The sequence below is a fragment of the Triticum urartu genome, chromosome 2 (assembly GCF_003073215.2).
Source record: "Triticum urartu cultivar G1812 chromosome 2, Tu2.1, whole genome shotgun sequence".
Taxonomy (NCBI): Eukaryota; Viridiplantae; Streptophyta; class Magnoliopsida; order Poales; family Poaceae; genus Triticum; species Triticum urartu.
In genome coordinates, this window is record NC_053023.1 from 619,241,572 (window position 1) to 619,256,835 (window position 15,264).

Genomic DNA, 15,264 nt, shown 5'->3' on the forward strand with positions numbered 1-15,264 from the left:
AATTCTGTACTTGCTGCCCCGGCAACCCTTTGAGTAATATATTCAGGTGGGGGAGCTTCACACATCTCAGTTTCCAAAAGACAATAACATCATGAGCAAACATGAAGGCTCTCACCTGCATGCCGGAGCGTGCCAGAGGTGTGAATAACCCTCTCGCAGTGGCCAGTTTAAGAATTTGCTATCCGCCTCATGATGAAAATAAAGCCATCATCATCTTCTTTTTTACAGTGAGCACCAGAGAATATCCTTATCGGCCCATTGCTTGAAAAAAAATAATCTTATCATCCCCACCCGTGTACGCCGTACCTAACTGCATACACTAAACAAGACCTGAACGACTTTGTCCATGATATTCATAGCAAGATATACTAGCTGGCGTGCTGCCCACCCGGCAAGAACAGAAAAAAAGTTCAATGCTCACCATTTTTAATTGCACTCCAAGTTTGAAACGAGGCGAATATTCTTTTCCTTGCCTTTCAAGGGCACACACGTCACATCTGCCAACGTCCAGACGACATGGCGAACACCTTGCTAGACTAAAGCTAAAGCAGGCAAGGCAAGTTGGACTGATTCCAGGTAAGACATGTGTTGAACCTTTTTTTTGGTGTTGAAACATTTTTTTGCGTAGATTTTGGTGTTGGACCTTTGGGATGACAAAATGGGTTGATCTCAGGACCTGTACCAGGTATTTCCGTCGGCTAGTTGAAATTTCCAGTGGGCCTCCGCGAATAGGCAAAGTGTGCAACCACGGCTCCATTTGGTAATGGTTTGGCTGTTTGCTTATTTTAACCAGTTTGCAGATAAACCTATCTTCTGTTCTGCAGCTTATGAGATGAAACTTACATTCCCAATTGATATTACTCCCTCTGTAAACTAATACGAGTATAAGCAGGAGGGAGCATCCTTTATAAAAAAGAAGAAGATGAAATTAATGGTACAACGGGTACTCAAACAGGCTTTAAGAAAAATGTTTTTCTCAAATTCTCGTGCGCACTAGCTTATAATAAGCACGATGCAACACGATTCAGCAATTGCAGTTTGTGCCATGTTGTTGATAGAATACTCTATGTTGTAGATCATTTTCCCCATCCGCCGGGTCAAATAGTTTATTAATTGTGCACTGAAGACCAAGGTAATCTTGATAGCAAATAACCTCTGAAACCCGATTACTCTTATTTTACGGTTGTCCGGTGCAGTTGTACTCGATTTGTATAAAACATAGTAACAAGGGTGATGTAGTATTAGATACTTAGAGAAACACATACCGAACATAAATTGCTAACAACATTACTAAGATGATTAATTAGTTTATTTGATGTTCAGAGTTATTCCGTTTGGCCGATCCGAGCCGATCCGAAAATTACGCTGGCCCCGCGTCGCTCTTCCTGGGCAACACGGGCAGAGCCGCCGTACCCCAGCCTAATCTTCCTTCTCCTCCCATCTATCCATCCCGCTGTCGCCCGAGGACGCCACCGGCGAAGCTAGTGCGGCTGATGGCTGCGGCGGGGACTCTGCTTGTGGTTGTTCTTCTCGATGTCATGAGGACCATGCAAAGAGATCGAATCAATCAAGCCAGATTCACTTCTACGTACGTCCACTCAGGACGTGCATATGTTGTTAGGCTGCAAATCAATCAAGTTGCCTGTGTGGTTGGTTGAGGCTGGCTTTGCAAATATCATGTGAGTTCTCAAAAATGGCAGCGGCTTTGGGCGGTGCTCCATGAATTGGGAGCTGTCTAGCTGTTGGTTGTCTGCCAGCTACTTGTGTGCAGAGGATGGGTGGGCCTCTCTGCGCCGCTCTTACGCCTCTCAATCCGGCCAGACTCCGTGCTTCTTCGGATGCAAATTGGGTGGATCGGGCTCCGTCTCATGCTGGGATGCGGAGGCTGTTGATGGCGTGGTTGATCTAACACGCTGCTGCCTGTTGGGCCCCACTGACGGCTGAATCATCTCATCCAAGCGGCGGCCTCGTTGTTGATTACAGTGACCACTGAAAGGTCTTCGTGAGGGTTTCTCCCTCTAGATCCGGTGTTTTGACTTAGGCGAAGTGATGCAAACTATGGACAATGATTCGACGCAGAGGGATGGTGGTGTAGCAGCGGCGATCACACATCGCAAGTAGCTGCTGGGATCGCGGAAAAGTGATGGCGACAACACGTGAGTGACTTGATGGTGGTGCTACTCGAGCACCGAGTCTCGAGCTCCGGGGTGAAGCCTAGGTGACCAGGGTTGGTTATGCCTGGCAATGGCGATGTTTTTACGTTGTTACCTTGTTAAAGGTATTGCTCGGATATGCTCAGACTAGTCCTTTAGGGTGAAAACCTAAATCCTGACCTTGTGTGGTTGGATTCGGTGATGGCAGCAATTGATCGTTGCTCCCTTTCTGAAGGCGTTGCTGTTGAAGAACCTCATCATTCATGTGGTGTCATGACATGGTTGGTGCAGATATGATCATTAATGCAGTTTGCTGATTGGATCTAATCGCTTTGTTTTTTTTTCCCTTGCTTACGCATATCTTTGGTCTTATATGACTTTGCTATTTGCTGGCAGGTTTTTGTGTGCGTGCGTTAGTGTTGGTTGTGTGCATCCTAATTATGCAGAGGCTGGGTGTGCTCATTGTGTTTGTATCCTCTTGATGCTTCATTTTGAGCCAATAAAATTCACCCTTTATCGAGTTTATTTGATGTCCTCACATTATATAGGTATGACCTCATGTCGTCCTTTCACCTATAGTTAGTGGAGGAGTCATAAATCAAAGTTTTAGTTTATAAGGAAGTCTGGATCGAAAACCTAAACAACCCTAGGGACACACACACATCCTGCAGAGACAAGTATACAAGAAGGAAAACATCAAGACATAGTTACAACACAACACAACACAAAGAACGACCTCTTAAACATCAGATAGGTGCAGGTGATTGTTTGATGCAACATAAGTTACGTCATAACCACATAGAGGGCGCCACTAGAAACATAGGTGAGGCTGCCGAGATGGCACAACATGCTAGAAGACAGCAAAGAGGCGGACTTTAAAGGATACATGAGAGTTCCACCAAGACAACACAGGAACCACCGGCTGGGGCAAACCACGAGTAGTCACATCAAAGAGCTGTGCCACTACCAACACTGTGACATCCAACACTCACACGAAGGGTGGGCATTACCCAGGACAGAGTGAAAAGAAGACGAGAAAGGCTCTGCCTCATCGAGCACGCACAAAAGAAGCACAGTTTTGTCGTCGGAAGGTGGTCATTGAAATGGGAGTGATGAAAAAGAGCGATGATGATGAAGTGTCATGATCATAGAGAATGCCGCTAATGAAATTATCTCTATCGGGGGTGGTCTTTGCCCAAGTGAAGTATAAATGAAGGCCACTACACAACAAACAGAGAGACGACGACAGGGGCTACGACAAGGAAGTGAGTAGTGGTGGCGGTGGTCTCGAGCGGTTCCCTTTACTGGAAACCTTTTAATTGTTTGCACCTCGTCAATTTTTCTACCTTTTTCATCACATTGCAAAATGGTGTGCTGCCACGGTGTTGCAACAGTCTGGCTCAATAATGGCATACTATTCATACAAGCAGCGTGCGCGAGACATGCGCGGGAGGGGGCGGGGACCCTAGTCGTGTAATGAGAGTACTGCTACACGACAAAGAAGAATGACGACCTGTAAGAGGAAACGAGCAATTATGGTAACAATGAGTTCCAACGTTGAAGCAGCAGTTGCGCTAAAAATCACACGTCAAAGATATTTATGGCAAGGAGGGTATTGCTCAACCCTCCATCTTATGCCCAATAAACAAAGTGGATCGTAATACCAACCTAAAATTGACTCATTAGCGGCGATGCCTTCAAATCGTCAATACTTGCACGCGCTCTCATCAAATTCCCCACCCCCCTACGCAATAGGCTCGAGCCGATGAAGAGTGCAAAGAACAAAGTTATTTCTTTTTCGAACAAATGGCAAAGAGATTATTGACTCAAGATCCATATTTCTATCTATGTGTGATTATACAACGCCTAGACCCTGGGTATTTTCGGATAACAAACGAGTACCAGTGTACAAAGTTCTTGTCTTTACCATCCATCTGACACAATACAATAATTTCTGATGCAGTCAGAATCTGCACACCCTCCATCTACCATCAAATCACCCAGTCGTGCCAGCCACCGATTTGAACCATCAGAAAACTCCACTCCTCCAGTCCTCCTCCTCCCCAGCTAGACGGACTTTTCCTCTCCACCCTCCTGTGCCTTTCCTCTTCCTCCCCGATCCCTTCCTCCGCCACGCTGCTCTCATGCTCTGCCCTACCCAATCTCCCCTATAGTCCACCACCGCTGTGCTCCCCCAACAACCCCGCCGCTGACGCGCGTCGCCGCCATCGCCGCCCCCGCTCCTACTTCACCGCGTAGCTGCCGTCTCCGCCCCGTCCGCAATCCCGGACACTGGTTTTTGAGGTACGAGCTTTTGGTCATTCGGTGATTACTTGACCCGAACTGATCCTGTAAATTTTTCGCGTGCCGGTGCGCACCCTCCAAACAATCTAGATCCGCCCCGTCGTGCTCCCCATATCTCTGTATCAAACCACGAATTCGAGACCTGGAAATGCGTTGTAGCACATGTGGTTGTGGAGATCTGAATTTGTACGGCTATAGGAGTTGAATTGTTTGAAGTCTCACAAAAAGGTATTCTAGGGTACTAGACAGTTTAGCGGATATTAGGCATAATATATCATCACTTCAGATATTCCAGCAGTACTAGTGAGGAGCTGCCCTTTTGTGGCTATCAGTCTTCGGGGGATGAAGCTCATATGTGCTCGTTTGCCCTGAACACATGCTTTTGAAACATGGGAAGCAATGAGCAGTTACCAGCTATATATATGCATCTTACTTATATTTGTGCTGTTTCTCTTTTGTCGCAGATTATTTAATTATGCCAATCCTTTCACAGGGCAACTGGGGTCATCATGTGCCATACTCTTCTTAAGCTGTATCAAACCCCTTACCCGTTCCGATGCTCTTAAGGTCCTGCTTAAAACAAAGAGATGGACGCAACTGATCTAGAGAATCCAACATCCAGAAACTCATCTCAGAAATCCAGCCGCCGTTCCAGTAGCCGGCGTTCTCAAAAGTCAGCTGGGCAACAATCTTCCCCCACTGTATTTCCAGAGAAAAGAGGCAAATCTAGATCTTTGAGGCAAAAGCATGTGGCTGTTGACAATAAAGATGCCAAAAAGGGTAAAAACCATGAGCGTAGAACTGATACGGTGGATGAGAGGTCCAATTTTGTAGGTTTCGAAGTCTATTCTGGCAAACTGTTTTATGACAGGAAAAATAAAAGTATAGGGGCGGATGGTCATCTGTCATCAAACAAGAAAGCTGATACAACTGATGCAAGACTCACAAGTAAAGCCCTTATATGGGGTTCTACTGTACTCAGCCTTGAGGATGTCATCTCTGTAAGTTTCAGAGACCAAGATGCACTTCAATTGTTATTTGGCCCAGTTGACAATCCCGTGATTTTGTGTGACGTGTTTGTATCTTCGCAGGTATCTTATAATTCTGGCCTCCAACATTTTACTTTACATGCATATCCTGCTAAGAACTCTCTATTTGGAAAGGCACATAGAGCTCGGAAGGACTTCCGGTTTATGGCCTCTACACTAGACGAGGCCATTTTGTGGGTAACATGCTTTGCAGAACAAAACATATACATTAATGTACTGCCTCATCCTGCAACATCCAGTATTAAGCAAGACACAGATGCCCCCCTTGGTGGGGTTCTATTTGATTACCCGCCAATCAAATGCAGAACTCCGCAGAGAATACTTGTTATATTGAACCCTCGTTCTGGACATGGTCGATCAATTAAAGTTTTCCATGAAAAAGCAGAACCTATATTTAAGGTAACTTTTGATGGTTTCAATGTAAAACTTCTACCTTTTGCACTGCTTTTAAAAGCAATATTCGAAGCGACTGTATATATCTGTCTGGTGATAAACTTGCTTCATGAAACCTCTATTGACCATTTGGTCTTCAGCCTTGTGGAAATCTCATGAAGAAGATGATAGTACTCTCGTCTGTTGTTTCTTAAGTTATACTGTTATGTTCTTGGCCTTTTAGTGTATTTGATATTTAACTTTGACCCTTACTATTCATAGGTTTATATGATAAATTATAATAATATGATAATACTTTAACAAAAAATTTACTGATGTACTACCTCTGTAAACTTTTATAAGATAATCGGGGTAGTCTTAAAACATATTGGTGGTTAGGTTTATATTGGAATCAGTGACCTAAAACGTCTTATAAAAGTTTACAGAGGGAGTAATTTTCATATAGATATTGGGGTAGTCTTAAACATATTTGTGGTTAAGTTTGAGTACACAAATTTTAAAATAACAGGAAAGCAGGGAGTATTTCAGCTTCTTATTAATTTCAACCTGTAATAGTAAAGGTGGAAAATAAGGAATACAGTAATTGAACAGGAACAAATAGCTCTGTTAAATTCCACAGGGAAAATGTTTCGGCAATATGATTAGCATTTTAATTCCTCTCCCGTGGCAGCATGAAATCGACTGTTGTAATCTTGTAGAACTCACATGAGTTATTCACTTTGAAATGAGCTAACTTGGGTACTTCTGATCTCGTTTTCTGTAGATTATTTAGAAGATAGTTGCATAAGCTGAAATTTCTAAGCTCCTGTTTATGATGAATATTGGCGATTTGATGCGCTGATTTATGGATTCTTCCTATCATATATAAATATTAGGCCCTCTTATTCTTAACTATGTAAGTTTTATATTGTTTACCTCCAGCAACTAATCCCCTGTGATCTGGTGTAGCTTGCAGGTTTTCACATGGAAGTAGTTAAAACTACTCACGCTGGTCATGCGAAGTCTCTCGCGTCTACTTTTGATTTTGGCGCATTCCCTGATGGTATAAACTTTACGCATGTTTTTAAGTAGTTTAGGTAAGGCCAATATAGAGGCAACCATTGCAGCTGGTCTAATTAATGCCTTGATTTTTTTATTCTATCTTTGTAGGGATTGTCTGTGTTGGCGGTGATGGAATAGTAAATGAGGTTTGCACATAATATTCATATCACTATTTTATATGTGTAGTCATGCAGTGACTTAAATGTTAGCTGAACATTGATAATTTTGCAGGTGTTCAACGGTCTTCTCACCAGAAGCGATAGAACAGAAGCTGTGTCAATTCCAGTTGGAATAATCCCAGCAGGATCGGACAACTCACTTATTTGGACTGTTCTGGGAGTTAAGGATCCTATTTCTGCTTCATTGTTGATTGTTAAGGTATGCCAAATTTATCACAACTTCTTACATGAAGAACGGAATTTCAGCTTATGTTCTCACTTTCACCTTTTACAAAATTAGTTTATCACTTTTAAACTTTTCTCACAAGAACTATCCCTTGGTAACAGGGTGGCTTTACAACCCTAGACATATTGGCTGTTGAGTGGCTCCAATCCGGGCTAATACATTTCGGCACAACTGTTTCATACTATGGTTTTGTTAGTGATGGTAAGTTGGTAACTGCAAATGTGCTTTCACATTTATTTTGTTTCACTATTTATCACGTTTCTTCTGATATACTCCTCCACAGTTCCCTAAAACTTGTTGTTGGACATTTGCAAAGTCAAACTTTAGAAACTCTGCCTACCAACATCTCTAAAGATTTAGATTGATACTTGAAAATCCTATGCGGAAATTTATCTTGATAATTACTTCCATGATATACAGTTTCGTTGGGTTTTATACATAGATTGCAATTGATATTAATTGTCAAAGTTACATTTTGGAGACCATGTCAATGTCTAATGTCTAAAACAACAAGAGTAATACTGTATGACATACTTTCTCTGTCTGTAAAAATAAATGACAATCATACAACAAACTTTTCTAATTTTGACTACTATACATAGACAAATATTTAGATTGGTAAGGAGAAAATAGTACCTTAGAATTTTCATGAAAACGTTTTCATAATATAAAATTTCATAATTTTATACTAACATGCACCTATAAAATTTCATAGTTTTATACAAACATGCATATTGATAACCATGTCAATGTCTAAAATGGCATCTTACGAACTGCATGAGTATATAATGATTCCACAGATAGTCAAACATGGATCTGATTCTGATTTTTTTAATATCAGTAATAAGTATTTTTAGTAGCTGTTTTTTGTAGTGCATTTTTAATTTCGAGGACTTCGTCAACAGTAACAGCATATGATAACCCACTTTTAATTTGCTTTTTGTAAGTTTGCATTCGATCTGAAGTTCCCTGAGTAAATGATGTAGTTTTGTCCTCGTAAGTCTATTCTTAATGAGTTTCAAGATCTGCGTATGGTTCTTAATTACTAATTTACTAATGTACCCTTATCAGCCATAACTGCAAACATAGAAATTTAGTTTATTTGTCTACTATCAAGTATTTGCAGAAGTGCAGCATGGCATAGCACTGAAAAAGTTTACTGAGCTGAAAAACTATTTCAACTTTGCTGCAGTCCTGGAACTTTCCGAGAAATACCAGAAGAGATTTGGCCCTCTTCGATATTTTGTGGCTGGAGTACTCAAATTTTTGTGTCTACCAAGTTACTTCTATGAGTTAGAATATCTTCCTTTGTCCAAGGACATGTCCGGGCATGGAAAAGGTACAGGACAAGACAAAGTTGAATTGTCTGATGTCTATACAGATGTAATGCGCAGTCGATCAAAAAGAGAAGGATTTCCACGAGCTTCCAGTTTTTCAAGTATTGACTCTATCATGACTCCAAGTAGGATGTCTCTTGGGGACTTTGACACATCAGGTGGTACAGCGGCAAGCAGTGAACCGTCAGAGTATGTTCGTGGTCTTGATCCAAAAGCAAAACGGCAATCTATGGGCAGAAGCAACATTGTTTCGGAACCAGAAGAAGTCCTACGCCCTCAACAGCATCATGCATCATACTGGCCAAGAACGAGGTCCAAAACAAGGACCGATAGAAATTCAGTTGGTGTCACAGCTTCTAATGACACACGGTTATCTTGGGCAGCCCCTTCAATGCATGATAAGGAGGACATTTCCTCGACAATATCAGATCCAGGACCTATTTGGGACAATGAACCAAAGTGGGACACTGGGCCAAGATGGGACACAGAGCCAACTTGGGAGCCTGACCACCCTATCGAACTTCCTGAACCACCAGAAGATATAGAAATCGGAACATCTATGGAACTTGTGCCGAATTTGGATGAGAAATGGGTTGTCAGGAAGGGGCACTTTCTTGGTGTCCTAGTATGTAACCACTCATGCAAAACAGTTCAAAGTTCCCAGATTGTCGCGCCAAATGCGAGCCATGATGACAACAGTCTGGACTTACTTTTAGTTGGCGGAAGGGGGAGATGGAAGCTGTTGAGATTTTTCATACTACTGCAATTTGGTCGCCACCTTTCTTTACCATATGTGGAATATGTGAAGGTATCATGCCACTTCTGTCCTTGCTCAAGTTATTTTTCTGCCATGTTCCATTTGTGCTTTTTGAAGAGCTTCCATTTGACGTCGGGGGTGGGGTGGGGTTCATTTTTGTCAGAAATATTACTTCCTTTTACACAGTATAATTGTTTGCTTCTAGTAACAACACTGACTCGGTCTTAACTGCTGGTCCGACATTGACAGGTGAAATCAGTCAAGGTTAAACCTGGTGCAAACACCCACAATGGCTGTGGGATAGACGGGGAGCTCTGCCGCGTCAAGGGGCAGGTAGTCTGCTCCATGCTACCGGAGCAGTGCAGGCTTATTGGCCGGCAATGTAAACAGCCTATTTAAGCACCACGAGTCTGCTGAGCTTCACGAGTTTTTGAGGCGCTGTATGATCTGTTGTCACTTGTAACAGTTGATTTTGAGTTGTCTATATTATCGTTTACTTGCCAATGAGGGTGCGGGTGACTGGTTGGTCAGACAATGTTGTGACGGTTCTGTATATTTGAGTGATTATAGAGGGGATACCTCAGTTCTTTTTATCTGATCTGATCTTATTTTTGTTGACATCTACTAATGCTGCGTTTTCCCTTTCGACGATAGAGGAGTTTGTTGACGGCAGCTTGTGAATTGCCTGCCCATGACTAGGATATATAAAGCCAGTTCCTATGTACAGTATATATAATCCCCTAATGCTTTGCAGAACAACTTCACATCATTTGCCAACATTATTCAGATGCAGAGGTTTTCGAGACCAAAACAGGTTCAGATTTTAGTCATCGTGTGTACCATCCTTGACTGCTAATCAAAACATGTTGCTTGCATGTTTGTCGCTCTGATTAGTCTTGGACATGAGCTCACCCGGGAACAGCTGTAGTGGTACCATTGGATGGGAAGCCAAAGCCTAAGAAAAAACATCCGACTAACGTGTGAAATTGTGACGGTTTTTCAGAGGCCTGACAGCAAACTCGTGTGCGGATATGGTTCTCTAATACGCAACGGCTCCCTGATTGGAGAAGGTGCGCCGTGGTCGGGGGTCAAACTTAAAAAGATTCAATAAGAGGGGATGCCGCAAGCAATCTGGTAGGGCCTACTAATCAACTACGACAAAACTTACAAAAATTGCGCTGATTAGTGCGATTTAGCGCAACGCAAAGTGGTATCGCTTTGCAGAATAACTTAGCCTGACCACTACTGCTGCTTAGCAAAGGTGCTTTCCTTCTCCATTTGGTTGGACTGTCTTGCTTTTGAAGTAAATATAAACTAAGAAAAGGATCTCGTGTTAAGTAGTATATCATACTTGATTTTGCCACGTGCATTATCAGGATCTCGTGTTAGGCCCCCGGAAAACATGAACCGGAAGAAACAGAATCAGATGAAAACTCGTGACAGACATCAACATGGCATGTACAGTGGTTGTTAAGACGGTGTTATCTTAAACCTTGCATGTAATTTAGAGATAACAATAAAAAGATGTCTACAATGAATTATCTCCTTTTATAATTTCTCTCTCTTCACCTTAGCATTTATCCTATGTGATACTTTTAAGATAGTATTATTGTACGTGCCCTCACTTCCTGGCTCATGACAAGTAGTAGAAACAAATACCGCAAGAACATGTAGATTTCAGACTCAAATTGCCTACGGATAGGATCGTTCATCCCTTCACGTGACTGATCTTAAAGAGGGTAGGCAGATACAGGCGCACAGTACTAGCATACATACACAAACGAAAAAGGAGGTAGGTAGGCAGCAGATTGAGCCGGCGCACAGTACCATGCATGCATACACGAACGAAAATGAAACACGGACGGGTCGAACTCCTTCCCGCGCCCCCGTCTCGATCCCCAGGACCAGCGGAATTTAAATCGTAGCACACCAGATGGCGCCATGAACCCCCACGAGGCACGAGCTCGGGAGGAAGGGAAGGCGTGCGCGACTGTGGCCACGCGGCCAAGCTTTCCATCTCTCCACAGAAACTGGCGCGACGCCGACGCGCGCACCAGCCACGGGTAGCGCGCGACGCCGACCCGCCTCGCCACTCGCGCGGCGCCGCGTGTGCCGCCCCCGCCCGGCGCCCACTCGCGCGCGTACGTGTGGCTGCCTCTGTCCGGCCGGCCGTCGACGTCCGCGGTGGCCCCGCCGCCGCCGCGCGCGCGCCCCTTCTCCTCCTCCTCCTCTCCCTCCTGGTCCCGGCCGGTCGCCTAGCCTGTCCGTGTAATAACTGTGCCTTCTACTACGTACCTTGCACACCTCTCCCTCCTAGCCTGCTACTGCACTCGAGTAAGTCCTCGCCGCGATTAATCACGGTGGTCACCACGGACAGCTACCCAGCTGACCCTGCCCGTGCAACAGCAGCTTGGCACCGCTTGGGCGCCGGCCCGATCGCTGTGAGCGGTTGCGTTTGTACTGTGTTTCTCAGTAGAAAAAAAAACTATCCATAGTTCGAATGATCGACACTAACCGGCAGTGGCAGTCGTAGCCTGGTCTTGGCGTGCTATCAACTTTTGTGTCGTGCTACACTGCGGCTCGAAATGACCCGACCCGCGCCCGCCGTTACCGAAGCCGGAAGAACTCCACCAGCGCACTACTACGAGCGTTCAACAAATAAAGGCAGTTCAGTCGCACCGGGTCACCGCTTTTAACTTGCCTGATCTGCTCTAGCACGTTTGGATCGTGGGAGGTCGGGGGCAGCGAATCGCCGGCCTCCGGGTGGAGAACGATCGGTCGGGGATAACCTCTGCTCCCCGCACTGACCCCGCAAGTGCTCGCCTATCACGTTCGCTTCGCTTCACCGTATCTGTTTATCTTGAGTTACCATGATGTCCCTTCCTCTCTCTCTCTCTCTCTCTCTCTCTCTCTCTCTCTCTCTTTTCTTTCTTTTTTTGACATGGTGATGTCCCTTCCTGGTAAACGATCAATCGAGTGGTAAACTGGGAGTAGTAGTAGAACGCACAGAGGCGCCAGGCGACAACAGGCGACAAGACCCGCCAACGCGCTAGCTGAGTGGCGTGCTGCGTGCATCGGCCCGGCGAACGGGACAAACGCGGCGCGCCACCTCGACGCCCCTTCCGGCGGAAGCCCCCGCACACCTGGCGCCGCGACGGCGACGCGTGCAGCCCCCCGACGGAGCGCGCACGGCCATTGGTCCTACCTGTTCCTCCTCCCGCGCCCGTCCCCGTCTCCCCGTGGAACACCAAGGCGCACACCTTTCCACCACCCATTGGCCGGCAAGCCCGCCCCATGATACACCACCGGAGTAGTACTACGTAGTGCTGATCCTTTCCCGTGCAGCCGATCGATCGATTCGTAGTAGATGAAAATGCAAGAGGTTCCGTGGCGTGGACAGACACACATAGGTAGAGAGAAATAAACGAACGAAAATTACTCGTCCGGTAGAGGCTTGCAATTCGTAGGCCGGAAGGAAGCCTTGAGTGAGCGGAAGGAGGAGGAGGAGAAGCAAGATCTTTGCACCCGTGGCCACGTTTCGGGTGCCGATCTCGAGGCGGGAGGATAGACATGGGGGCGCCGTGGTGGGCGCAGCCTCTGGCGCCGCTGGATCCGCGACACTTGGCCCGGGGCGCGAAAGCGGCTTTCGCGCAGTGTCAGGCCGCGTGGGCCCGGATGGGGAGGTTTCTTTATCCGCCGTCGCGAAGACCACATGTTCGCGTCTCGCGCAGCGCGGACACGTAACGCCGCCCGCCGGTATAAAACGGGCCTCCCGGCGCCGAGAGACAGAGGAAGGAGGAAGGGACGGACGGCATAGCGTAGGGAGGGGATCCATCCAGCAGAGCAGAGGAGAGCAGCGACCGGTCGGAGCAGAGCAGTGGCGGCCCACTGGGTCGGTCGGCATGGATTACCACCACCATCACCAGCAGCAGCAGCAGTTCCTGATGCCTCCGCCGGCGTCGCTGCCGGCGCAGCAGCAGCTGTGCGCGCCGATGATGGGCATGGGCATGGAGATGGAGATGGAGATGGAGATGGAGATGGAGGAGCAGCTGTGCTTCGTGGGGAGGGGCGGCGGGGGTCGGGGGGCGGAGAGGAAGCGGCGGTTCACGGAGGAGCAGACACGGTCGCTGGAGTCCATGTTCCACGCGCACCACGCCAAGCTGGAGCCCCGGGAGAAGGCGGAGCTGGCGCGCGAGCTGGGCCTGCAGCCGCGCCAGGTGGCCATCTGGTTCCAGAACAAGCGCGCGCGGTGGCGCTCCAAGCAGCTGGAGCACGACTTCGCCGCCCTCCGCGCCGACTACGACGCCCTCCACTCCCGCGTCGAGTCCCTCAAGCACGAGAAGCTCGCCCTCGCCGCACAGGTAGCTAATCTAATCGCTGCGCACGTATTCTTAATCTCTTCTTGGCTTCTTGCCGATAGTACTTAATCCAGCTGCTAACTGGAGTACGTACGTACGTGTGTGCAGTTGCAGGAGCTGAGCGAGAGGCTGAGGGAGAGGGACGGCGGCGGCGGTGGCGCGGCGACCGCCACCGCCAGCAGCAGCAGCTGCAACGGAGGCGGCCGGGAGCTGGACGACGACAAGAGGAACGTCGTCGACGTCGAGCCCCCCGAGAGCTGCGTGCTCGGCGGGACGGCGTGCGGCACGCCGGCGGACGTCTCGGCGTCGGTGGAGTCCGAGTGCGACGACCACCTCCACTACGACGGGGCGGTCTTCCCGGAGTCCTTCTGCGCCACGCCGGAGCTGTGGGAGCCGTGGCCGTGGCCGCCCGTCGAGTGGAACGCGGTGGCTTGAGGCCCTGGAGTAGTATATACATGTTGTGAACCCACGTAGGCGGCTTGTGTGTGTAGCTTCACGTGCGTACGTGCATGTTGTGCTCGATTTCCCATCTGGTTGGGGATACATGCGAGAGAGGCGAACGGGGGCGCGGCAATGACGGGTGGGTCCGTGTAAGACAGAGGGTGATGCACCTGAATCCAGAGAAGTGACCTGAAACCATGGAGGCGACCGCCCAGCCAATGGGATCAGGGATTCGGATGCTGCTAAAATGTTGCGAGTTAGAGATCATTGGTGGAGTTTGCATCAGCTTCTGTTTGTTGTTGCACCCGCTGTGAATTCAAATGTTGGAGGTAGGACCGATCCATCAATTGATAATACTACAAAATACTGCTTCTCAACTTTAGAATCTCGTGTGGAGCATCGGCAGTAGGTTCTTGTCTAGGATTCTCCAAACGTTCATCATGGTTAGCCGTTTCGCTAATTAACTTTCTGCAGCCCGCTTCTAGAAAATCTTAACATTAACGCCTAAAATTGCACTGTTTTAAGGTGTGCAACTTTAGAGAAAATTTGGTACAATATGTGGTTATATAGATCGACTTAAGAGATAAGTTTGGTTAAAGCCTGATTCAAAACCTAAGAAATGTGACCGATTTAAGCAAAGTTAAGACAACCGATGAATTGATACCCCTCGCTTAATTGGAGTTCAAACTTTCAACTTTTTGATTGGTATGTTGATTGTTAGTGAATCACCCAGGGGAAAAACATGCTGCTAATATGTTTTCCTTTACTCTTGCTCCCAATTTTATTTTATTTTTTGCTAATGTTAGGGGAACTCTAGCGGATCCCTAAAAAACGGTTCATTCCTCAAGATATTCTCTTCCGAGACACTAACTGCACCTAGCTGAACTTCTATCCGGCTAACTCCTAAAAAAATTGAGGGGTTAACCCAAACAAATTCCCAACTCTCTCAGTTTTGAGAGGCCTCATAAGTTCACACCAATAATATTCCTTCTACTTTCAGCAAAATGTTCCTTCTTCTCTCCCATG

At 46.6% G+C, this 15,264-nt stretch overlaps 2 protein-coding genes across 3 annotated transcripts; both read left to right on the forward strand.

Annotated features, from left to right (window-relative positions):
- Positions 1-4,176: 4,176 nt before the first annotated feature.
- LOC125539223 (sphingoid long-chain bases kinase 1-like) lies at positions 4,177-10,032 on the forward strand. Of its 2 annotated transcripts, none has more exons than XM_048702605.1 (9): positions 4,177-4,457; positions 4,922-5,458; positions 5,549-5,905; positions 6,848-6,941; positions 7,049-7,086; positions 7,172-7,318; positions 7,447-7,546; positions 8,538-9,490; positions 9,689-10,032. In XM_048702605.1, exons 2-9 carry the CDS (start codon positions 5,045-5,047, stop codon positions 9,836-9,838), a joined length of 2,253 nt encoding a protein of 750 aa, XP_048558562.1. In that variant the 5' UTR covers positions 4,177-4,457; positions 4,922-5,044; the 3' UTR covers positions 9,839-10,032. The 2 variants fall into 2 exon arrangements, with proteins under 2 accessions (XP_048558562.1, XP_048558561.1); XM_048702604.1 differs by having other exon boundaries at positions 4,178-4,457; positions 4,951-5,458.
- A 3,170-nt stretch (positions 10,033-13,202) lies between these two features.
- LOC125539224 (homeobox-leucine zipper protein HOX22-like) lies at positions 13,203-14,620 on the forward strand. The gene is made up of 2 exons (XM_048702606.1): positions 13,203-13,800; positions 13,906-14,620. Exons 1-2 carry the CDS (start codon positions 13,342-13,344, stop codon positions 14,230-14,232), a joined length of 786 nt encoding a protein of 261 aa, XP_048558563.1. The 5' UTR covers positions 13,203-13,341; the 3' UTR covers positions 14,233-14,620.
- Positions 14,621-15,264: the final 644 nt, after the last annotated feature.